This window comes from Dicentrarchus labrax, unplaced genomic scaffold, assembly GCF_905237075.1.
Source record: "Dicentrarchus labrax unplaced genomic scaffold, dlabrax2021, whole genome shotgun sequence".
NCBI lineage: Eukaryota > Metazoa > Chordata > Actinopteri > Moronidae > Dicentrarchus > Dicentrarchus labrax.
This window is the reverse complement of record NW_026136722.1, coordinates 8,270,380-8,295,164: the sequence shown is the minus strand read 5'-3', so window position 1 is coordinate 8,295,164 and position 24,785 is coordinate 8,270,380. Positions and strand designations below refer to the sequence as shown.

Here is a 24,785-nt window from a genome sequence, read left to right as displayed (position 1 = left end):
CAGAAACACTGTGACCTTCTGAAATCCAAAATGGAAACACACTGCTCGTGCTCCAGCTCCACGCTGCAGGGTCACGGAGTGGTTAATGGAGGTGCAGTCCTGAGAGGAGCAGCGCTGTCTTATCTTCAGCTGCACGCCGACAGTGAGGAATGACAAATAAATGAAACCGACTCATCCGACTGAATGTGTGACAAACATGAACACAAAGACCTGCAGTAATTATTCTGAGAACTGAACATAAGGATCTCTGTGCCTGTCTGAGATCTGTTTTCTCGAGGGGGTGGGGGGTCCTGAGTTTGAGCTGTCGCAGTGCATCGTTAGTGAATGCTAAATCTATCTAAGAGAATTAACTGAAGAGCTAATGCTGCAGAAAAACAACAACAACTAAGCAGTCCAACTTAGTTAGATGAGAAGGTTGATATGTGAAGCTACAGCCAGCAGTCAGTCAGTCAGGTTAGCTTAGCTTAGCATGAAAACTGGAAACAGGGGAAACAGCTAGCCTTATACTACCTTGTTTTGTTGCCAGGCAACCAGTGGAGACTCCTGGAAAAAGCCACAATGTGTTGTTTTACACTCTGCAAAGTAGACAACAACTGAGATAGAACAAGTTAATTCAGTTTAGGAGGTGCTTGTAGGCAGATCTTAGGAGAGGTTAGCTGTTTCCCCCCCAGGTTTCAGGTCTTTATGCTAAGCTACGTTAACTGTAACAATAAGCACCTTCCCAAAAATGTTAAACGTTGTCTAAAGGTAATTCCTAAAAAAAAAAGGACCTTTAGAAGCAGAAGCTTCCACAAGTAATGTTATGACAGATGATATCAAATAGTTTTGGCAATCTAGCGTGGTTAACAAAGGGTGCAACTAATGCCTGTCCTCTGAAAACACTTTTCAGCTTGAAACATCCCAAACCGAAGCTTTTATCCAACCTGTTCCTATCCAGGGTGCAATGTGCTCAACAACCGTGCACGTTATCAGTCGTCTTTGAAACATTATTCTGCAGGAAAATGTTTACTGTGCAAATCAAATTAATTAATCCACTTAGCCCAGACAACACCATTCTTAAAGCAGATCTGAAGGTGACCGACGTCCAAAGGGAAATTCTGTCTAGATTGCTCATCAGCACCGAAGCGCGGGCGGGTTTGTTCTCAGCCGCGGAGCGTTTAATAGATCTACTCTAGGGACGCAGATAGCCCTTCCTGATGCATCCTGGGTGGCTGCCCTTGAATCAAAGTAGGTTTGCGTCTGTTTTTTTTTTTTATAGATTTAATGAAGTGGGAGTAGAAGGACATTTGGGCCACATCCTGTAGAAGTAGCATGTTGATTTTAAGATTAACAGGTTAAGGAGGATTTCTCTGATTAAATGCATCTGCTCTGTTTTGTCTCTGAGCTCAGCTACTGATTGGATCCACACACACTCCGTTAAATAAGCAGAATAAATCATACAGACTATCAGAGTCACACACACCCATTGTTTCTCATTTTATTCAGTGATAAATAATTTCCTATGATCATAGGCTTTATGTGAAGACATCCGATCAAGGCAAGAGACAAATTAGAGGGCACACATTGCCACCATTAGAAAATAATAGCAGAAACAAAAACAATGAGGTAAGAAGTTCTCTTTTTTTATACATTTGTGGTGCTTCTATTTCTGTTACCTATACTGTTGAATGCACAGTGCTTCCTAATACAGAAATCCTGCCTTTTGTGTCTGTACATTATTAAACAAAAACAGGTCATGGCACAATACTGAACCAACCAAAGACAGGGCACTGCAGAGTGTAGAGTTAGCAGTATACATCATCAGACCGAGAGTAAGAAAAGCGGAGCGGGAAAACGGAAATACAAAACAAAAACAAAACTAAGACTTGGCAACTGAGCTCCGTGATTGATTTAACACAAACACACACACCTTTTCAGGAGATCTGAGTGTCAGTAGGTCGTATACTCGCCAGAATTTGTGTAAAAACATAAAATATAAGCCTATAATGTCAGGTTTTTTTAATATGCGTCTGTGGAAGAGCGCAAACAATTAGTCTAAGTAAAATGAATCTTCCTATTTCCATAATCGATTGATCCCTCAATTTATTCTTTAAGCAATCAGATATGCCATCTTGCTTTGTCTCTTATGTGATACTATGAGTTTATAAACTGGTCTTGTGACAGTTGAGAAGTTGAGGGATGGCTGTGTTAAGCTACTTTGTACAGACCAGAGGTTTTTAATAATTATCACAAATGTTCATTGCGAATAAACAACCGTAAATCTGCTTAGAAATCATAAAAAAAGACACTTAATCCTCGAGAATTTGCCTGACAATAATTATGTTTTACAGTTTTCTTCAGTATCATATAATCCAGTGATAGTTGTCTGTACATCAATGGGTACATTGCAAGCAAGAGGTAATAATAGCTGATTTAGCAGACTTTTAATCGTCAAAATGTGAAAAATATAGGCCAAAAAAACAGGACTTCCCGTTTACATCCCCCCAAATTATGGCCACTATAGTTCCAAAACTTTGAGCACGATTGAGCCCCAAACCAGAAAAAACCCACCACCTCCACCTTGATGGAGGCAACACAGCCAAAAACTTTTGATGAGCTAATTAAAGCGTGGCGTGGGACTTGAATTGAAGCTCACACTGATCTACACCTCGCTGCTGTGTGCGTTCTTAAAGTTAAACGCCGGCCAAAATAAGCAATTTGAACACACCACCGAGGGCTCTACAAACTTAATAATGGGCATATTTTCACGACTTTCTGAGGTTAATTAGAGTGATTTAATTGTGAAAATAACCCAGACTATAAAAGACAATGATGGTTAGTTAAAGCCCTAATATGTAGATTTACACAGTACAGACAGTGTAGTGGCTGTACACGTGTGTGTGTGTGTGTGTGTGTTTTACATTCACGGGCCTCATGGGCAGCACACTGAGGCACAGCCCCCATGCATGGACCTGACCTGCAGTCCTGGTGCCTTCACTGTTATACAAAACAAGACAGAAAGAAAATGCTCCTGGCTCCCTTCTTTCCTGTCCAACATGGAAGGAGAATACCACCAAATTTCAGCATTCACATATGTTATTTTCACACTTTAGGTAACTTCAGTTTCTATTTATGAAAGTCAATACAGTCTGCTATAATTAGTGATATAAGAGTTCATCTCAACTCCACAGCGAAGTTTGAAAAGGTCACGGCTCTTGAGGCTGTACTTATCAGAATTAAGATTATTACTAGCAATACAAGGAGGTGTGTTTATGTTCAGATGATTGTTCTCTAAATTCACAGTCTTCTAATTACTGGCAAGGGATGTTTATCAGCGCGTATCAGTGGGTTTAGCCTAGCAAAATAGCCGTCTACGCTCACTAATACTCTGTTGCTGTCCATGTGAATAACATAATGCAAGGTCTTACATTGAGTGGCATTCTCCTTTATGGTACTTGACCTCCTGTTCCACTGCACAGGGAGGTCACCCCTCGTCGCTACCTGCTCCTGAGCTGCAGCTGGTCGGAGAAAAAAAAAGAGGCGGCACACCTGCACCTTTCCTCTGGTCCACAGCAGCCTGTGAGCTGTCCCACACAGCTGGGCTCACATCTGCTCTCCCCAGCCACACACCTGGGGCCTTGTGAAGTGACAGGCGAGAATAAACTCTGCTCTAAAGCCAAGCTGGCAGAAAACCCTCCAGTTCCCCTCTAGGATTCAGTTCAGTGAACCTCAATTACACTCAAGCTACTTCAGTGGAAAGGAGGCGGGGGTGGAAGAGAAGAAGAGAAAAAAAAAAAGAACACAAAATGTACAACAACATAAAAACACACAACTGAAATAGCTAAGAGAAGCCAAAAATAGCAACAGGAGCGGTCGTGACGGCGCAGACGTGTGCTGAGGGCAGCTGGGCGGGCGGGGGTCAAGGCGAGGAGCGGCTGTAGTGGTCCTCAAGAATATGTGCGCCAGCATTGTGGCCGCAGTTGCCATGACAGCAGCACATTAAGCACCCTTTTTCCCCCAACAGAACAACAACAGAGAGACGGCCATATTTTAAATCAACAGTGGCAGGGTGCTGAGACAGCCTCGGCTGCCCTCTCTCACACTCCTCCCCCCCTTCGTGCCCCCCATTTAGTGTTTTGTTCGTTTTCATTATTTTTTTTTTTTTTTTAGTTGTTAGGTACTCCACGGTGCTGCGGTCCCTTGACACATAATCAAAGACTTCCCTGTATCAGGCTTCTGGCCAGAGTTTGTTGTTTTTGATTTTCAGTCATTCTGTGTTTTTGTAAATCCCATAACATTTTCCGAGCCCCTCGTGTCAGTCCAGAGGCGGGCACGGTCGAGTCCTCAGCCTGGGAGGCAAACTTTGCCTGCAAAGAGAAGTCCCACTATGGTGAAGAAGATGGAGAGGACAAACAGCACGTACGAGGAGCCGACCACCGTGTTGTTGGGCAGCTTGTACGGCTGGCCTCCCACTTCGTTGATATAGAAGCCTATGGGGAAGATGAGCGCCGCCATGCAGAACAGGATCACTGGAAGGGAGGAACGAGAGAGAAAATGTTAGTTCACACTTACATATGATTCCTAGTGTTCTGTACAGACACCCAATGTTACTCACTAGTTTTTCCTTGATGTATCTAAATGCTGCATGTAAACCAAACTACATGAATTTCAGGGACAGACTCACTCAATGACTAAACATACACCTAAAAAGTATGACCTCCGCCTACTTTCTAGCAGGAGGAGGAAGCATGAACTCACTCAACTGCTCAAATTGAATTCAATTTTAGAAAGTTCATTAGCAGCGTACAATAGGGCCTTTCAGACGACTTTGAAGGAGCAATTACACAAAGCAGACTCATGGTATTCACTGCGATCAGCATGACTGCCTTCTCGTGTCTTTATAGCACTTTAATGTTTCCACATTTCATTTAGAAATAGGTTAAATGTCATAGATTACACATTATTGTGACGAATGCACAGAAACAGGAGCCAAAGAAAGAAAAAGTAAAAACATGTGGCTCTGCCAAACCAGAATTTGTCAAATCATTCATTTTTTCAGACTGAAATGATTCCTCATTTTACAATAATGTCTTCATTAGAAGAGGAGATAAAAATAGCATTAATTTTGTGAAACTTCATTCGGTTCTTTTTATTTATTTTTTATTTTTAATCATCGTTTTATCATTACTTTAGCTGGAACTTTCTACAGGCACTGGCCCCAATAACGTCTGTAACAGAGCTAAGAGGTAATAATCCAGCCTTGGAAGATTTATCAACAGTAATTACTGTGGCTCGTTTCATTTGTTCAGATAAGAACAGTAGATTATCTATTATCATTGTTTATTTCATATTTCCCAGTGTGAGAGTGCAAGGGTGGGTCGAGGGGTCACGGCTATTACAGACATCATAACAGCAGGACTAAGAGCTATAAAAAATGCTATAAAAGCTGAGATTACAGATAAAAATCTTGAACAATTACTCTAGTAGACAGCTTTGGTGAACCTTTGTGTTTAAAATCACAAAGGTTTCAGCCTGTGATGGCAAGTGCTGTAGTAAATGAGGATAGAAAGCAACAGCCTGAGGAACATGTTTCCTTTTTCAGAAAGGATGTGTGTTTGAGGTAGAGAAGCTAAAGGAACAGAGGGTGGTCCGGATGTGACATCTCTAAAGAAAATAACAACATTATGTGTCACATATTACCACAAGGTGAATGCAGCGCTACATGAGGACACTTGGGACTGAATTTGTGTGAAAATGAGGAAGAACTTATACCAAAAGGTCGAAGACAGAATGACTGTGTATTTTGCAAGAGATGACAACACTTTGTAGAGGCTCAAACTGTACAAGAATCCTATAAATAATGAAATGCTGATGTTTCCTGTCTATCTCAACAGTCAAATAACAAATAGTCTAAACAAAAACAAGATCTACTGTACACACAACCAGTAGAGCTGCACAATTAATCCAATATTAATCGTGATCACAATTTTGGCTTGCCACAATGAAATGAACGTGATCGTCTACAATATTGATGTTTAAAATGCTCAGCTCACAGAAAACTCTGCTGCATATCAAAATGAAGCGCTTCCTAAACCAACAATCAGCCATCACCCAGGGTGATTGAGATGTTGTGGTTTCACTTTTGGGGAGCGGTCATGTTGCTGCAGCTGCAGCCAAGATACTTTAATTCCCAGAACAAAGCAGTGAAATAATCGCGATCTCAATATTGATAGAAATAATCGGGATTATCACTTTGGCCATAAACCCGCAGCTCTACCCCACACACAACACACCACACACACCCACACACACACACACACGATTAAAAGACGAGGCAGGACAGGTCTACAGCTCAGCAGCACTAAAACTCAAAAATGCATTTTATATAGTAGCAGCAAAAAAGGTGGTGGCATCAAACATTATGTTTCAGTCTGAAGTGCCTTAATTTGTTTCTTATACTCTGGGCGATGCATTCATGTTTATCCTTAAACGTACTCCCCACTATTTTCTGAGCTGTAAACTAAATAATACGACTGTACTGTGATGAATCACATCAATGCTGGTGTGATTATTACCAAATTTTTAAAAACGTCATTTTATGGGTAAAAAATGGCTCAACACGTTTTAAATTTCAGATAGTACTTGAAGGCAGCATTCCTCCACAAACCATTGAAAAGCATCCCTCAGGTATTTGATTTAATTTCAGCTCTGAGGTTAGAAAGTCAAGCTTTCTTTTATGTGGCTTCAGGCAATTATTTTATTTTATAAGTGCTATCCTTGAGCGAGCACAAATCTACAGTATTTTCCAACATTACTTGAATGCAGCATTAGTTTCTGTAAATGATTTCTCCACGAACCACAAATAAGCTCTTTATATCACCTCAGGCTGATTAACACAGTTTAAAATTTCTTTACAGGCTTAAAAGGTGCAAATCAGTAATCAGATTTCAAGCTTTCTAAACAGCCGCAGCCAGCTCCGTTTATTAAGTTTAATCCTGAAACAGAATTTCCTACATTAACGAAAAGACAAACATTAGAGGGCTGTGGAAGAAACCACATGTGTGCTGATGTTCCCTGTAGTTTCCTACAGCTGCCACTAGATGTTACATAAAGGACATAATTTACTGATAAAACCTTTACATCATGAGACAGACACATTATTACAAACCCGCTGTTCATCTAAGTTGTGTAACTGTGCTGACTGAAAAAGGATTTAGTAGATTTCTGAGAGAGAAAAGCAACATCAACACAACCCTCATCCAAAACCACAAAACATCTTTTTTGTAATTTCCCTCTTAGAGGAAGTTTATAAACACATTTCAGAGATTTTTAGTCTTTACTGGTGTGAACAAACACACTACTGGAATCAGTTCACAAGCTGCAACTACACCGGCTCACTGTAGTAACCAGGTTAGCTTCCCTGCATCTGATTTCTTAATATTAGAAGCACCTGATTGAATAGAGTAATCCATCAATTTAGCATTGCAATCCTATAACACCGGTGGACTCACATGGGCCAGTTCTTAATCCTCATCCAAACCTGGGTCCTATATTACCCACAATTCTAAAAAGGTGGTCGAGTATGTTATGCTAGTAGCAGCTAATGTGGCATCGAACAGCTACAGAGATCTGGTGAGCTCACTTCTTTTCTAACTCCACAGCCCGCAGATTTATTCATTTTCAAAGTTGTTGTCTTCAGCCTCAATTGATACTGTTTATATAATTTATCAGATTCCACAAAAGGCTTTATACACCTTCTTTTTAACGACCTGAAAACAGACTTTGATGTGTAAACACTCGGGAGCAGATTTGTAATTGGCTTTTTAACGAGTACGCATGTGCATGAAGAAACTTCACAGAGGGGAAAGCATGTTGTGATGTTCTTCTCAGCGTGCGTCAGGTTTGTTAACAGCTGTAGAGCGAGGCAGAGGTCAGAGGGTGAAGTCATTACTAACTCTTATCATACTGTCCAGGAAGTAGGCGTCTGTGATTGGAAAAGTGATAGCCACTAATTAGGACAGCTCCCTTTTCTTCGGTTTCCTCTGAAGAGATTATTACTGAAGCTTTCTGTCCACTTGTAACACACAGTGACGTTAATCAGCAAAGCCAACTGTGTGACTTTGTTTATCACAGATCAATGACTGTGCAGATTTGAGACCGTTACATGTTGCTAGTGTGAGCTAGATAAACTCTGAACTGCAGCAGGTAGTGCAGCTCTTTAAAGTTAACACTGATTTATTTTGGTTCTCTCTAAAGTGTGCAATCTACTTGGTGAAAGCACATGAAGCCATTTTTAGCTTTCACTTTTTTTTTTTTGCTCCATCTTGTCAATTTGTAGCACTGTTCAGTACCTGAGGGGTGAGTTTTCCTGCTCTAAAAAAGTCTCACTGATGTTGCCTTTAACAGTTTTGTTAACCAGGCTTTAGATAGAAGAGTCTGTAGTAGTACAGCAATCTGGATATCGGGATTAAAAGACTAGAATTTATACAAATCACCCTGGAGATTAAATATCTTTTTAGGGACGGTTGATATGGATAAAATCATCTATCGTGGTGAATCAAATAGACAAGAATATTTGTTTTTGGCTAATCCATTAATCTAAATCCCTTCCAAACGTGAGGGAGTAACTACAGTGGGCGCAAAACACACAAAAAAAACCACGAATGGACCTATTTAGAGCCATTTCTGGGCCGTTCGTCTGTAGATAAAAAACGTCTCATTCCAAGGTAACGAAAATCTAACAATTCATATTTTCAGGTGATTATAAACTAATGAAAACCTACGTATGACTTTTATATTTCAATTCTGCCAATAGATTCTCTGAAATGTTACAAACTGGACGTTTAATACATTCTTTATCATATCTAAAAGTCAAATAGCGCCATCAGTCAGTACTGCTCACTTGTTTATAACTTTATCCACAATATCCTAATAAAACCAGAGATATTCATGAGATGCCAACCATGGATAAATGGTATGTTTCACAATATATGTTGTATATTATATTATGTAAGGATGTATATTTCATCTGAATAAGCTTAAGTGTCATGCAGCAACTTGATTAACTAATAAACCATTTATATAGTTTAAGGTCCCATTAAAGCTGCAGTAGGTAACTTTTCTAAATATAGGAAGACTGCAGCATTGCTCACAGTAAAACTAAATCCCAGCCTTTTCTGACATGTAAGCCATCACACACTGTATAAAATAAGAATGGGAGTATGTTCAGCAACAGTCGAATAGCAAATCAGATGCATGTTCTGCTGACTCTAACAGGCACTAACAGGCCAAACGTCTGCCAGGGAGCATAAATGAACAATGTCTGGTAAACCTGCGTCACAAGGCACACACAAGCAAATATTTATGTCTGTCATTTCGCCTGCTCATTGCTCGGGCCATGTGTTTATCTGTGAGGGGGGCATGATTGCAAAAGGATGCTGTGAAAGCTAAGCTAAAAGTGGAGCCAGAAATACATGGCTCAGCATTATTCCAGCAAGCAGTTAATTGAAGTGCAGCTCATGGTCCGCTGCTTCTCTTAAGTGCCTAAACTGATGACATACAGTGCCTTGCCTTAATCTGCAACCTTTTGATCCTTGATGAATCGTTAAAGTCCTTCTTTTGTGCATAAATGGCAAACACTCTCTGGTTTCAGCTTCTCAAATATGAAGATCTGCTGCTTTTCTTTGCCTTATGTGTAAGTACACTGAATATTTTGCACTTTTTGGACTGCTGGTTGGACACAAACAAGACTTAAAGACTTAACTTTGGGCTTTAGAGACAGGCAAATTATAGACAAAACAATTGATTAATCAATTCTGCTAAAGAAAGTTGTAACTTTACTGTTACAATGTGCAGCGCCATAGAAGCACAATGAAGAAACAGAGCTGCTATGACAGATGAAGTGAGGAGCTTATTGACAAGACAGGTAGAGTCCAGAGGCACATTTCGACAGTGTATGACCACCAACAAAGTCACGTTACATCATTTCTTACACAATTATCTAATAAAGTTTAGTCTAGACCAGCGCAGTTAACGAGAGCCCCCGAGAGTAACGCTCATCGTTAACAACACTCATCGTTCTGACAAATAGACACCAGGTGGCTCTAATTGACGACACCTGCTCATTAGCCTCCATATTAAATAAGCTGTAACTTGACATACTCGGCTGATAGCATCCATTTCATTATCAGCTGATATTTTGGCTGAGAAGTAATAAGATATTGCTGTGACCAACTTGTTTTATAACTGTACAATGTCCGGCTCAGTAAGTATCTTGGCCACACAAAAAAAACTTCTATCCAAAAATATTTGTTTATGTCAGTGTCCTGTTCCCCTTTTGAAGTCAGAAATAATTTAGATTTTGGACACAAATGAAACAAATCTCAGACAAACATAAATCACTATATTTACAGTAAACTTTAGGGGAAGATAGGCATAGGATCCAAAATATAAGGATCTGACGGTTTTGTTTGTATCTCCTGGTTTTTCTTTTATTCCCTGTCCAACTTGTACATGTTGCTTTGTCTAAAGGAATCTTTGCATTGCATTGAAAGAATTGTTATCATTCCTTCATGAACCATCAACTATATTGCCCCATGTCATGTACGTCTGCCCTGCAAGAACCCCCTAGTTTGAGGTGCAGTTAATCAATTAAAGTTAATTCTCCAAGATGTACATCAACCTCAGACAGTTCATTTAGCTAGGGAGCTCAGGTTACGTAACATATTACTAAAATATTTTTGGGGGTCTAGATTTAGACAAAATTACTGGATTTTCTTTGGAAAACGTAAAACAACTTCTGTGTCATTGAACACTATAAAATAGATGTGTTTTATCCTACTTTTATCAAGTAGGTTAGTTCCAATTAATTGAAATATTGGCAAAAGTGCAATATGCAAATCGCAGTTTTTGGATGAAGGTAAAATGTGTAACAAGACAGCATTATTATGAAGTACTGTAGTGCTGCAGAGATGCCCTGACCTACAAATCTTGTTCCCCAGTAAGAAAGCATGTTTGCTTGGTACAGATCCCATCATTACGATTTAAATATTTTCAGAGAAATTTTAATTTGGGATGTAAAAATGATCATTCTCACACTAATTGTGAATCATACTGCCATCGCAGTATCTGTCAAAATAATCACAATATGTTTTTACCTCAAGTTACTGTTTAAAATAAGGTCCCTGTTTGGGGAGGACTTTAATTATCAGTCGATACCACAAAAGGTATTTGAAGATATAATTAATACCTGGGGAAGGAGGGGAAATCATACACCTATTTTTTTTATTTGTCTTTTTTGTAATTTCACTAATTGCCCTCTTTCAACAGTTGCAGTTAATGTATTGTTAGAGTTATATTTATTATTATAATAAGCCCACGCCCACTCCACCCCCACGGATGGCCGGCACACCTTGGGGAAACACTACTCGTGTGTGTGTGTGTGTGTGTGTGTGTGTGTGTGTGTGTGTGTGTGTGATATATATAGAGACACAGAGGCGGGTCTGTGCTGCTCATACAAAGCTGTCCATTCAGGTGCCTGTGGCCTGGAGCCAGTTACACTATAGACTGCCCACCTTCTCTCAACCTTCATCACCTGTTCGCCTCGAATGAACCACCCCCGTCTCCTTACAAACCAACGTCACTTCATCTCCCCTCCCATTTGTGTCTTTACATTGGCACTCGTCTCTCACTTACTTGCGCTCTCCGCTCTTGACCTCTACAAACATGACTATTCACTCGCCTTCTTTACTTTTCATAAGCCCCCACCCACTTTCCTCACTTAACCTCTCACCCTCTCCCCCGCTCGGCCGTCGGCAGAGAGGTTTGCCACCGCAGCTAAAGTTCAGCGGCATCAGAATGAGGAAAAAGCACTCATGGATTGGTCCTGTTTCTGCCTTTTCGTCGCTCTTCTACACTTCAAACAGGCTTTTGAGATATAAGAGGATCTCAGGAAGACCCTCAGCCGCTAAAGTGTCAGCTAATGGAGGTCCTAAAAAGAGAAAGTGATGATCTCTTCTCTTACAACAAACCCAGCTTCTTCCCCTTCATACCTAAAATACATCACAGGCCTCTAACATTATTTGCTGATTTAAAGTGATAATCATCATCATCATCATCCTCCTCACGCTTTAAACCAGTTTAAAAGAGGAAAAATCAGCACTAATAATATACCTCTTGTGTAATATGGCCAACAGAAGCTTAGCAGGGGACAAGGGTGACAATTGCTCACTGTTGCCGTAGCAACTGCCTTACTTTCCTTTTGCTGGTGCTCGTTAAACAATGACTCAATGCCTTCCAATTTAGCTTGTGACACAGATTTCTTCCTAACTGGACAGACAGTTTGTGGGGGTCTTTGGGATTTTGCAAAGTGGTGATTCATCGGGTATTTGCAAGTGATTAGGAAGAGAGACAAAACCTTAATCGTGAATTTGCATTTGGCCTGGCAGGCAAAACACTGGGTGTTTATTTAAAATCTGCAGCACAAAAAAAAGGCACAGTGTCCTGGAAAATGCACCCAGCTTTCAAACAATAACAGGCTGCTCCATCTGCACAAGTGCGCTGGAGGCCGTCTATTCCCCTAACTAACCGACCAATCAAACATCGCCCTCCCACACAGCCTCACAAATCCAGCCCAGCCACAGTGCACGAGATGGTTATTATCAAGTGCTAGAAGTGCATCTATAGAGAAATCGTGTTTGGGAGAAAAAAAAAAAAGAGAGAGAGTGGCGATGTTCAAGGCAAAGAGGGAGAAAAAACACTAGAGAAACGCCACAGCACATAAGCCACCCACTCGGGTACCAGAGGAGCTGCATTACTCAGTAAATCAGCTTCAAGGAGCGAGAGTGGTCGTCAAGCATGCAAAAACAACTCTCATAGATGTGCAAACGCAAGCAAACGCAAGCACACGCACGCACACACACGCACACGCACACACACACACACACACACACACACACACACACAAGTTTTCACGTCACTCTCAGAAACACAAACACATAAAAAGGTCCTGTATATAGCCTCGGATGTTTCTGACGTCACACTTATCTGCACATCTAAATTAGCAGCGCATAACTACACTAAAACCGCCTTTTCATCCTGCTCCAACCTCATCTCTTCTCCTGCTATTATTTCCTGCCCTAAAAGAGACAAGATATGCATAAAAACACTAAAGCAGCAAACGTGATTTTGGTTATGTCACGACAGATGCAGTGAGACAGAGAAGAAGGTGTAAACGCTCCGGGGGAATTGTGCTGACGACAGGTCTAGTAAAGCAAAATAATTTAATTCAGAGTGAATTTCATTGTCTCGTTCACTTACTGCCAGTAAAGGCAATCCAGCGGGCGTATTTGGTGGCTTCTCGGCGCCAGTGTGAGGCCACCAGCAGTCCACAGGTGACTGTGAGGGAGATGATGCCCATGATGATGAAGAAGAGTGTGGTGACCCATTCTGGGGGGAGCCGCGGTGGAATACAGGTCCGGTCTCGTCCGTGGATGGTCTGACATTGCCGGACTAGACCGACTGTAAGGGCACCTACAGAGAGAGGTTGAATGTTGATGAAGTGTCCATTTAAATTCATCAGTTTAAATTCATCATTCACCAAACACACACACATAAAAAACACTGAATATTGACATTTAAATTAATTTGTTCTGTACACATTAGCTGTAATAGGACAGGAGTACAAACAGATTGAGTGGCTAAGCAGAGATCAGACCATGGAAAATTCAAATTTAATAAAATAGTCTATAAAGTTGAGTAATTATTATACTGCTTTTTTTTTAACGGAGTTACTTTCCTCAAATCCTGGTAGGAAATGCACATATACACTATACACACTATAAGAATTGAATGCAACATAGCTAATAAAAAGAACATCAACAACTTAAGCATCAGTAAATGGACATAGCATGCTCAGAACATTAATTGTAAAATATTAGCAGAAGGTCAATTAAACGTATTATTTTGGCCCTTCAAACACAAGTGAAGCAGCTGTCTCCACAATATAATGTATCTGTATAATGTAGTGGAAACTAAAGGTCAGAATAAGGAGAGACAGCCAGTGTTTGTGATCCCAATTTCATAGAGTACATCTTTGAGGACAGTGTGTCTGAAGGCTGAATATAAAAAAAAAAAAAAAATTCCAAGTGGAAAAAAAGACTAGACAAATAAGTATAAGGGTATCGAGAAAAAAAGTAAAGCGGTGACAAATTGGTGTCTCAAATAACGACAAGGTCCAAGGAGGGAAAGACCGAAGAGTAGCAGATCAGCTAATGGCAAAGAGAAAGAGGAACAGGTGAAGGAGGAGGAATGATAAAAGGACTGAGAGAAGCTCCTTTAATTGGTCACCGATTCAGAGCTGGTCGAGGAAGCTGGGGAGTTGCTCTCTCCTCACTGGTGGGCCCAATTATGCCAGTGAGTGGCCAATGCACATTCACACTCAAGGAGAGATTGAGGACTAAATCAATCCTGCCAATTACTGCATCGATCCCACGCAGGTATGACACTTAACACAAAAACAGGAAGAATCCGCAATGTGAGACAAATTTACAGCAGCTTTTAAGGCTCAATATCCCTGTGAATATATGTTCAAGTGTTCCATACTCGAGTAAACGCTATTATTATTATTATTATTATTATTATTATACATCTGCTATTGCAAAACATGGCATGACTTGTCACTTTGAATGAAACGGTTAATTTTCAAGTTAGTTTACAATCAGATTAATATATTATTAATAACAGACTGCTTGAAGTAGTGCGTCTCCACTGTCAGTTTGACCTATGGCCTGTTAACCTGTCAGTAAACTAAGCTAGTGATGTTAAAGTTGTTGTCGAAAATAGAAGACGCTAGCGAGCAGAGCATGAAGCAAAGCCTTCCTGGGCGGACAATCGCAACACCAAAGCATCTGGAAAGCACTGTGCTTCTGTCGACTTTGTACAAACCAGTTGTCTACCTCTACAAAGACAACGTATCCGCAGACTCGCTTGCTAACTTAGCTTGCTGTCGAAGTGAGGCAGCAAGATAAAGAGAGCAAGATTTACATGCAAGGATATTCTGCCCATCAGTGTGGTAAGAGCCAATGTCTTATCTTTTATAGCCTACAGTATAGCCTTTACATTATGTTTTCCCATGTGGTGTCATAGATTTGAAGTGACAACCCTAATGTCTTGGTGTTCACCTATACCTATCAGTCATTGAACAGACAGGGAGGCAAACGGATTCAAGCCTCTCTCTGAGTCATGCTCTGCTAGAGCTCGAGTGTGAAGGCCAATACTCGGAGCCGGAGCATGCTCCGCTGGTGCATCCACTCGGGAGGGACGGCATTCAATTAGAGCACGTCCTCAAGGGGAATTTCAACCTGAGTAAGCAGAACAGCGTTGCATCACTCAGGCCTCTGCTGATCACAGGTCTCGGGCAAAAGAAAGGCAGAGTATAAGTGATAGGCTGAGGGGGAAGAGAGGTGTTCACTTGAAAAAGTAGATGGGGGGGTGTGAGCGTTATTTAGAAGTGCATCTTTTTTGGATGGCAGAGGAGCTGTTTTACGCCACATGCTTTGACACTTTCTACATGGTTGCTGGGTGAAAAACACACAGAGAATCAAACAGACTGCTTAAAATACACAATATTTTAAGTCAAGGCTTTAATGCCACAATGTCTTCTCAGAAAAATACAAGGATGTCATTTCCGCTACATGTTTTAAAGCATAATCTGAAAAAGAGAAAAATTAATGGAGTGATAAACACTCATTCCACTGACCACACAATAACCCATTCACCGAAAATGCAAGTCTGTGTGGGCGACATCATCAACGTTCAACAGTGGCTCAGCAGGTGGGCGGATGTGTGCATGAGACAAGTATGCAAGCTGGATTTCCAGAAGGTCAGGCGTGTTACTTGCTCCGTCTGGCACCCAACTCCAGACATTTCTTACCCCTGCCTCCTTTAACCTTTGAATATAGTTACACAATGAATTTATGATGCTGCTAAGAAACCTATTGTGTCTAAAGCACTTGAAGCCAAACAGAAAAGCGACGCCTGTGAGAGAGAAAACTGTTCTTGTTGCAGCGGGGGCGTGGTTGGCTCTGCAGGCTGTCCAGAGGAAATCCTGTCCCCTTTATAACACCCCGTTAAAGCGCTGCTCTTACAGTAACAACCCACACAAACAATGCCAGTGCTTCAAAAGAAACGCCTTGGGAGTCTGTAGATGTTCAGGTAAGCTAGATACAAAACTGCAGAACTGAGGGCTTTACATCTACTGTTACACGCACACACACACACACACACACACAAATAATGCTGTCATTTGGGAACGCACGTTTCATTACAGACAAGGACCAATGAAAAGGATCCTTTTACATTATCGTCTGCCTTATTGCTATGGCAATTTGACTGTCCTTGTGCAGAACACTTATGCAACAACAGTAAAAAGAAAAAAATGGAGGTCATGGCTCATGACAAAAATGGCACCTGAATGGCTCACAGGCTTACTTAACAGCGTATTCCTGCAGTCAGCCCAATAGAGTAACCTTGAGCATGTTAGAGAACTGGAGATGAGCAAGGTAAAGAAAACAGGGACTGGTACTGGGAGCAAGAGAAAATCAGGCAAAAGTTTGAAAGCTGCGGTTAATGGCACCGGTTTATGACCATTTCCCCTGGATCCTCTGGCCTCCTGCTGATTCACGAGCACTCTGTGGAATTCCTGCCCTACAGCAGGCAGGCACGCTATGGTACACGGATACAGGTAAACAACTCAGCAAGCAAGGCACACAAACAAGCAGCTCTAGTCTTGACAGTCAAACAACAACGGTGTGTTCATGATACATGTTTTTATTCTAACATGGGAGATTCCACTTCTACTCACAGTCCCAATTTGCAAACACACAACCCTACAAACTTGGGCTGGTTATGCAAGACCATACATGAGGATAAATTAAAGGAACAGTTAGTTGAAAAGATAAATACCACTCTTATATCTGTTCGTATAAAGCTACAACCAGCAGCCTGTAAGCTTAGCTTCAAGATTGTACACAGCTAGTCTGAATGCGTCCAAAAGGTAACAAAATCTGCATACCAGCACCTCTGAAGCTCACAACAAAATGTGACGTGGCCTTGAAACTTGAACCGACCCCTTTCAACTAATTGTATGATGACGTCCACCTATAACAGTTGGGCCCCATTATAGTACAAAAACACAAATGTATTTCTGATTCTGGTGAAACTGCATCATATTTTATGGAGGAAAGTTTTTGTTGTTTTCCACCTGATGTCCTCCAACTGCTGCTACAGAGGTCGTCATCGTGCAATGGGGCCGGACTTGGACCGAATACACCCAGCAAAGACCACAGCGGTATTAAGATGATTTAAGGAGGTTACTAATGCACTTGCTAAAGTAGCTAACTGTAATGTTAACAGAGCTGGGTTAGCTGTGCAGCCAATATTAGCTGAGTCAGTCCCAGTGTGCCAGGAGCCAAACCTGGCAAGAAAACCACCTTGGTATTGTATTCCCTGTCTTCATACTGGCTTCCGTTGGCCTCAGATGTAAGATACAAGGTGTTAAGTACTTTAGAAGAGCAGGTAGGTAGATTTTGTTACTTTAAGACAGAGTCAGGCTTGGCGATTCCCTGTTCCCAGTCTTTGTGCTAAGTTAAGCTAACCAGCTGTATCTTCATATTTAACGAACAGATAGGTGGCATCAATCTTCTCATGTAAACTCTGGTAGTGTGATATTGTATTTGTACCAGAACCGACTTGAGATTGCACCAAAACAGGAAACAATGCTCGATCTCGTCTGATGCACAAAACTGAAGTAAATGGAAAATGGATGATCTTTAGCTTATAAACAAATTGCTTATGTTTCCTCTGTCTCTCCCACACAGAAGAAAATGAGCTAATTCTCCATTTTGAGGGCCTGCTCACTTTCCACGGCTCCATCATACCCTGTTACCCTGCAGTCAGCTCTATACTAACTATGATCAAAATACTCCTCTCACCATGTCTCGGCCCAAATGAGAGGAAATGAGGTCCGTGTCTGCTCATCTTCAGCATGATGATGCTGTCATTAGTGGAGTATAGGGGGTGCTGCTGTTTGAAAGCCCAGGAGGGATGAGTCAAACAGGCCTCTGAACTGTGGTGGGTGGCAAGTAGGCAGGCTAAAGCAGCCAACAGCTGCTTCTTCTGCCGCTGCTTCTGCTAGAGGCGTTTACAGCGCCCACTTACATTGTAGGGACACTGAAGCACAGCTGTGTACGGTCCAAACTTGCACACACAAAAAACGTCAATGGTCGAACTCAGGCAGCATGAGAAACAAGCACCGATACGTACAACAACAACGTTTACTGTACTTAACAAGGAAAGCAAAATTAGCACGTAAGCAGTAGCTAAAATGCTCCACCTACAGGCAATGGAAGTAATAGCAGCTGAGTGCTACAGCTGCTGCAGGTTACAGGCTTTAAATTAAACACTCAAGTACACATGTCATAACCACACTTGCCTGTAATTTTCAAAACATCGTCATGTCTACGTCTGCAATTCTGAACCGGCGCTGCAGTTTTTGTGCTTGCCTGTTGGTGGCACAGGTTGGAGCTCAGCTGCAGGTCAAAAACTGCTGGCTCTGCAGCTCTGCGACTGGAAAATATTGGTTGGGCCTGGTTTCACTTGCTTTGTATCAATGACAGTGTGTGTCCTTGTGCTTTGAAAAGGGACACCAGAAATAACACATTTTAATATTCTCCCATTTCGTCTATTTTAGATCACATCAGTGTAACTACAGTAGCAGCTCCTGAGCACCGGTGATCATTTAAGGCACTTTTGACAAATGCTACTTTTGTTTTTTTCGTGCATTTTGTAAATTTCGGTCGTTTCCTTTAACGTGTTAGACAATCTCTCATCCGTCTGTCGGGCTTTTGTACACTCTGATCTAGCAACTACAACTAGCTTGAGGAATGTCTTTGATTGCAGTGTTTTTTGGGCACTAGCAAACCTGACACTTGTATCTCCTTAGTACTCAGTAGAAAACAAATTAGTTTATTATTTCGCAAGCCATACTGACCAGCATGCACATTGAGGTAATGAACATCATCTGCTGTGAGGGAAAATGTCTGTAGCCTGGAGATTATTTATAATGAATGGTGGCAAGATGATAAAAATACAAAATTAATTTTGTCACGTCTTAATCGGTTCTTCCTCTCACAACAACTACCTTCTCGATCAACAGCAGTCTTTATTCAAGGACTCTCTGCAAACAATAAAACACTTTGCAAAGTAATTGCCGGGTAATATCAAGCTGGAACGATAAGTGTTAATCTTTCCACCTAAATTAAATCCAACTGACGCCTGTTGACAACGAAATGGTTAACCTGCCTATGACGTGGGTACAAAAATAAAATTGGGGTGGTTAAACACTGGTGGTGATTTTCTACATGCAGAGATGGTATGTTTTAAAATAATCACTGCAGTGTGATGAAAGGCCAGCCTGTACCAAGATGTGATTTTGCATTTTTTAAGGTGTGTGTGTGTGTGCGTGCATACAGAGTGTTTCAGAGGTTATTCAGGCCATCCACTGTGGTGACAACTATCTGCAGAAACAGTTTGTATCTGACACGGCAGCAACAATGGCTTTGTCTTGAAGCTCAGCACAGGAAATCAACTACAGCCGTTACTACCTGAGGATATCACACTGAGGTGAGGAAACTGTCATGGATACACATTCTCTCTTTTGTGTTGAGTTACAGTAGCGCTGCTTCTCCTTCCTCACAGGTTTGTTTCCATTGTCAGTGTGGGCAATTACAAGAAACAGCCATCATCATCAGTAATAACTGATGTTATTCACAAGCCTCACAGTTTGTTTACTTCTTCTTGATTAGTTCACAAAAGAAGCTTGGATTAAATCACGTGACCAAAACAGGAGGCGAAAGCCACACACTCAATGAGCAAAGTCAGCTTTTATAGATGCTAACTGCCCTGGGGAACATGTCTGTTTCTCCACGCTCTGACTACAAAGACGACACACTGAGGCCCTACAAGGGCAGGTTGTCAAGAGCCGAGTCCCTCTGATAAGACAACAACAAAGCTAGAGGTCAGCTGATTGGAGATAATATAATGTAGGGAGTCATCAGGGGCTCTTACTTAATAATAACAAACAATGAATGAGGTAGACAACATAATGCTCATGATAAATAGTTTAACTCTGAAATGACTTAATTAGTACAAGTACAAACACTGCAAGAAATGTGGTTCTTTATAGGTTGAATCCCATTCAGCAGCATTTCAGCTACCCAACAATCAGCAATTTCACGTGCAAGTGTTCAAACTTACAAAAGTCAGTTTAACCAAACTCCAAATACAAACTGTAAAATCACTGAATAAAAGTGAAGACTAAACAGGACAAAAACTGACAAGCTGGACTGACAATGAGGAAACCAAGAACACAAGTTTAAACTAAGGAAGGTGAAATGAGGAGATAACATGAAAGAGGTAAACAATTTGTCATTAAACCAAATGTCACTTAACTTAATCGCTGTGTAAGCAATAATGATTCATGAACTGAAATTTTAAGTCCTTTATCAAAATGTGTTTGTTATTTTACCTACCTATGTGTGAGACACACTCTGTGTTAGTGTGTTAAATTAAGTTATTGACTGCACAAGAACATAGATATGTAAAATATAAATAATGGTACAATACCATCGTAACTCTGAAAAAGAGAAAAGGGTTTTGTGCACAGTGTCTATCTCAGGTGGAAACTGCAGGATGAACAGGTAATAAGAAAAAAACTGTAACACTTAACTTGTATTATTACTTAATAAACATTTAATAAACTGTTTATAACACATTGAGGTATCTGTAAATAGATAAACACACGTTTAAGTGTAATTAATGTACATTATCTGTCAACAAATAAAACTTCTCCTATGAAGACATATTTTGCATTATTACACCTGAGTCATAGTTGTTGACAAATACATTGAGAAGCACTTATATCTGCTTAAAACTATATTATAGTGTGTGATAAAGTATTAATTAAATGTTAATTAGGTAATGCAAAAACTAACCACACGTTTGTGGTATGGGACTCAACCCATACAAATATAATAAAGGATATTTTATTAACACTAACAAGCGTCTCAATCAAAGCTCTGTCCCACATAACTTCTCTTACATTTGGCCTTTAAAGGGTGGATGTAGTGCTGAGTTACATACTTGAATTGTATAATGATAAAACCAGGGATATAAGATAGAAGATAAGATATCCGCATTTATTTTCCCATTGACTAAATAATCTAAAGAAGCTGTTTTAAGACTACCTTGCATCTCATGTCATATCTGGCCACGGTGAAAATGTACTTCACAAGCAAAATAATCACCTCTCTAGACCAAACAACAATACAGAATATTTAAAAACTGACGTTAGTTTACTATTATATATTCCAAAACAGTGGCTGGTGGTACGTTCCCAAAATGACGAGGAAAGAAAAGGTTGTGAGGGGATATGCATGTCAGGTGTCTATCGCATACATGTCTCACGAAACCATCAAGGACGAGTCACATCACAATAACCAAAGAGTTTGGAAGTGAGAACAGTGACAGCGAGGTGGAAGTTAGTCCCTGTATGATACCCACTCTATAATAACACCCATACTCACCACAACACTGCGGCTTAAATATAGCAACGGTTCCACTTTCTGCACACGAGCGTACAGAACTGTGGATCTCAGCGGGAAGCTACTGTGCAATTTTTAGCTGTAGCACACCAACTTTAATTTTGAACTACTCAGCCAAAAAAAAAAGTCCAGAACCTCATCTCACACGCTGATAAATATCCATTATTAACTCTCCAATACAATCAAATAGACTGCAGTGTAAAATGTGCCCTCTTTGCATCTGCATCCTATTATTACTTTTGTACATATTAGTGCTTATTCTGTTGATCTAATGCAGCCTGGATGTGAAGTGCTGGATGATGGACCCTCCCTGACCCAGTTACTAAGCTGTCATCCTGCAGAGGGAACAAAGAGGAGCAGCTGTCTATCAATAGCCTGAATGTGTTTTCAGGACTGAAATAAAACAGGACTCACAGCACGTGCTTCTGTCCAAAATCAGCAGGGACGCCACAAATAAGCACCCGAGTTGGTTCCTCAAGTGATCACTGATTACGCTGATCAACATGAAGGTCACTTCAAATGTCATGTCTCCAGAGAAATTCAGGACCACAATTACCTTTCGTCACTTAATCGATTTATCGGCTGATAGAAAAAAAGGGCTGCAACTAACAGTTATTTTTGTGTTTGCTTAATATTTAGATTTTTGTAGTCAAAAAAAATATTAAAATCAAACTAATTGCTTGTCTTGTTTCACCAATGTCTCAAAACCCCAAAACATTGAATTTACAATGACATAAAACAAAGAAAAGCAACAAATCCTCACGTCTAAACAGCTGGTACAAGCCAGTGTTTTGGCATTTTTGACATAAATTCATTGAATTGATGAATCACTTGTCATCAAAACTGTTGGCTATTACATTTCATGACAATAGGTTAGTTGACTAACCTTTTCAGCAACATTATCAAGCAAAAATATTCTCAGGTTTCAACTTCACACTGTGAGGATTTAATGTTTTTCTCTGTTGTATGTTCTTTGATCAGACAAAACAAGCAATTTCAAGAAAACACCACGTGAATCTACATGTTTTTCCGACATTTTACTATTAATTTATTGATTAAAAACACAAAAATAATCATTAGTTGCAGTCCTCGAAGCAGAAGAGGTCCATCCTGCTGATGAGTCAGTCATAAAATTGTAATTATTGGTGATATTTAGGTCTGGAAAGTCAATAAGAAGCAACATAAACATGCACATAACACACAGCTGTGGAGGACAAAAGATGCTGCTGCATACAAAGATTGATACAGATCTTTGTTGCGGAGATTATCTGACGACAAATACTTCTGTGATGTGGGCACACGTGGTAAAGAAATCCTGCTAAAAACAAAAAAATCACAACACAAAAGCAGTTTTGTTTACGGCCTCCTTAATTTTACCTGCTGATTCACCAGTGTTGATCCAGTCTGGGTTTGCAATGCTGGCTATTGCAAAGATATCCGCTGCCAGAAACAGGCACCCTGAAATGATCGTGAGTTTATCCATATCGCCAGCTGATGAAGAGGTGAATGAAGTGGGGAAAAATGTGGCAGTCGTTTGTCCAAAAGTGTGACCCCCCACCCCCCCCACCAAAAAAGTGTTGATAGACACAGGGTGGGCTTGTTATCAGTCTAACCTCGCCCCCTTCAACAGGAGCCCGCTGTTGTGGTTCTGCTGTGCATTGTGCAGCAACGTTAGCTCCTCAAGTGAACGAGAGCCTCCAGCTACACAAGGCTCAAACACGACGAGCAGAAGCATCACATCTCAAACGCCCGGTGTAGTCCAGTAAGGTGTAAAAAAAAACAAAAACAAAAACACACACACACACACACACACACACACTCACACAAACACACAACAAACAAAAGGCTCACTCAGTCCCTGAACCCTGCTTGTGTTGCCTCTCGGATCCGTGTAGCAGCGGCGGCAGCAGCAGGAGCCGCAGCGGCAGCAGCATCGGGCACGGCTGCGGCTAGCGGATAGCTAGCTAGCTTACTTCCCAGATTCGGGCTCGGTGTGCCGAGCTGCGGCCCAGAGGCTGCTCGACGGCCGAGACCGCGACTGCGCTAGCATTTCAGACACAATGTCACACAAGGCAGGAGGCGGGGAGAAGACAAGGCAAAGCAAAGAACCCCCCCTCTTCCTCCTCTTCTTCTTCTTCTTCACTTGCGTGTGTTTTCTAGCGACGGTGTACGAGAACCCATCACCCGCTTATTCGAGCCCGTTCTTCTCCTTCTCCGCTGGAATAGCATCTGGTACCGTTAGCTAGCCAGCTTCACCTCCACCACCACCACCACCTACTTCTACTCCTCCTCCTCCTCCTCCTCCTCTTCGTCGTCTTCTTCGTTGGACCACGGTGGGGAGACTTTCCTTTCTTTTCTTTTAACGCTGCGTTATTTCACTCCGAATGAGACGTTGACGGTTCGAATCTGGACGGTTATTGTTGTGCTCTCCAGCCCGTGCGCCTACCGTTAGCTCAGCCTCCCTTTCAGCCAAATGACATCAGGCGAACACCCCCACGCAGCGCCGCGCGCACACACACACACACACACACACACACACACACACACACACACACACACACACACACACACACACACACACACACACACACACACACACACACACAGAGCTCAGTGTCTTCTCGTTCCCGTGGTGGGGGTTAGCTCTCTCTTCTCGCGATACTTAGCGTTAGAAAATAAAATAAAAGGGGTTCTTGTTGTGCTGAGTCGCCCTGTTTGTGGTAGTTAATTGAGGGTCGGTGATATTGTTTCCCCACTTCTGCTATTATAAAACCGACGATTGGTTGATGTTTTGTTAATTTTCATGATTTAAGTGCGATATAAATTAATGTTTTGTGCAGTGTTAACATTTTAAGACCTCTAATTGAAAGAAAAAATGTGCTAAAGGTGTGTTTAGTTTAACTAGAGCGGATATCATTAATAAATACATTAGTCAGTTGACAAAAAACAATAATAAACAATTTTGATGCATTCAGGACAGTTCGTTTGTCACCGCTTCTAAAATGTAAGAATTTAATACTTTTGGATATTTTATTGTTAAACTGATTCAAAAATAGTTGCAGCCTTAAATCAATTAACCGTAAACTAAATGACACAGACATCATGTAGTATTATTCAGACAGAGGGCAGTAGGTGGGTTGGAGGGGT

At 41.1% G+C, this 24,785-nt stretch overlaps 1 protein-coding gene across 1 annotated transcript; it reads right to left on the bottom strand.

Annotated features, from left to right (window-relative positions):
* Window positions 1–1,463: 1,463 nt before the first annotated feature.
* Window positions 1,464–24,239, bottom strand: mosmoa (modulator of smoothened a). The gene is made up of 3 exons (XM_051388133.1): window positions 23,016–24,239; window positions 13,297–13,509; window positions 1,464–4,508 (listed from the first exon to the last, which is right to left on the bottom strand). The coding sequence occupies exons 1-3, from the start codon at window positions 23,119–23,121 to the stop codon at window positions 4,324–4,326; spliced, it is 504 nt and encodes a 167-aa protein (XP_051244093.1). The 5' UTR covers window positions 23,122–24,239; the 3' UTR covers window positions 1,464–4,323.
* Between the last annotated feature and the right edge of the window lie 546 nt (window positions 24,240–24,785).

What these genes read in the sequence shown, in the direction of transcription:
- mosmoa (XM_051388133.1), bottom strand. Translation starts at nt 23,121, where the DNA reads ATGGATAAACTCACGATCATTTCAGGGTGCCTGTTTCTGGCAGCGGAT. An exon ending in CAACACTGGTGAATCAGCAG is followed by an intron (nt 13,510 to 23,015) that starts GTAAAATTAAGG and finishes CTCTCTCTGTAG; the next exon opens with GTGCCCTTACAGTCGGTCTA. An exon ending in CTGGATTGCCTTTACTGGCA is followed by an intron (nt 4,509 to 13,296) that starts GTAAGTGAACGA and finishes CCTCCCTTCCAG; the next exon opens with TGATCCTGTTCTGCATGGCG.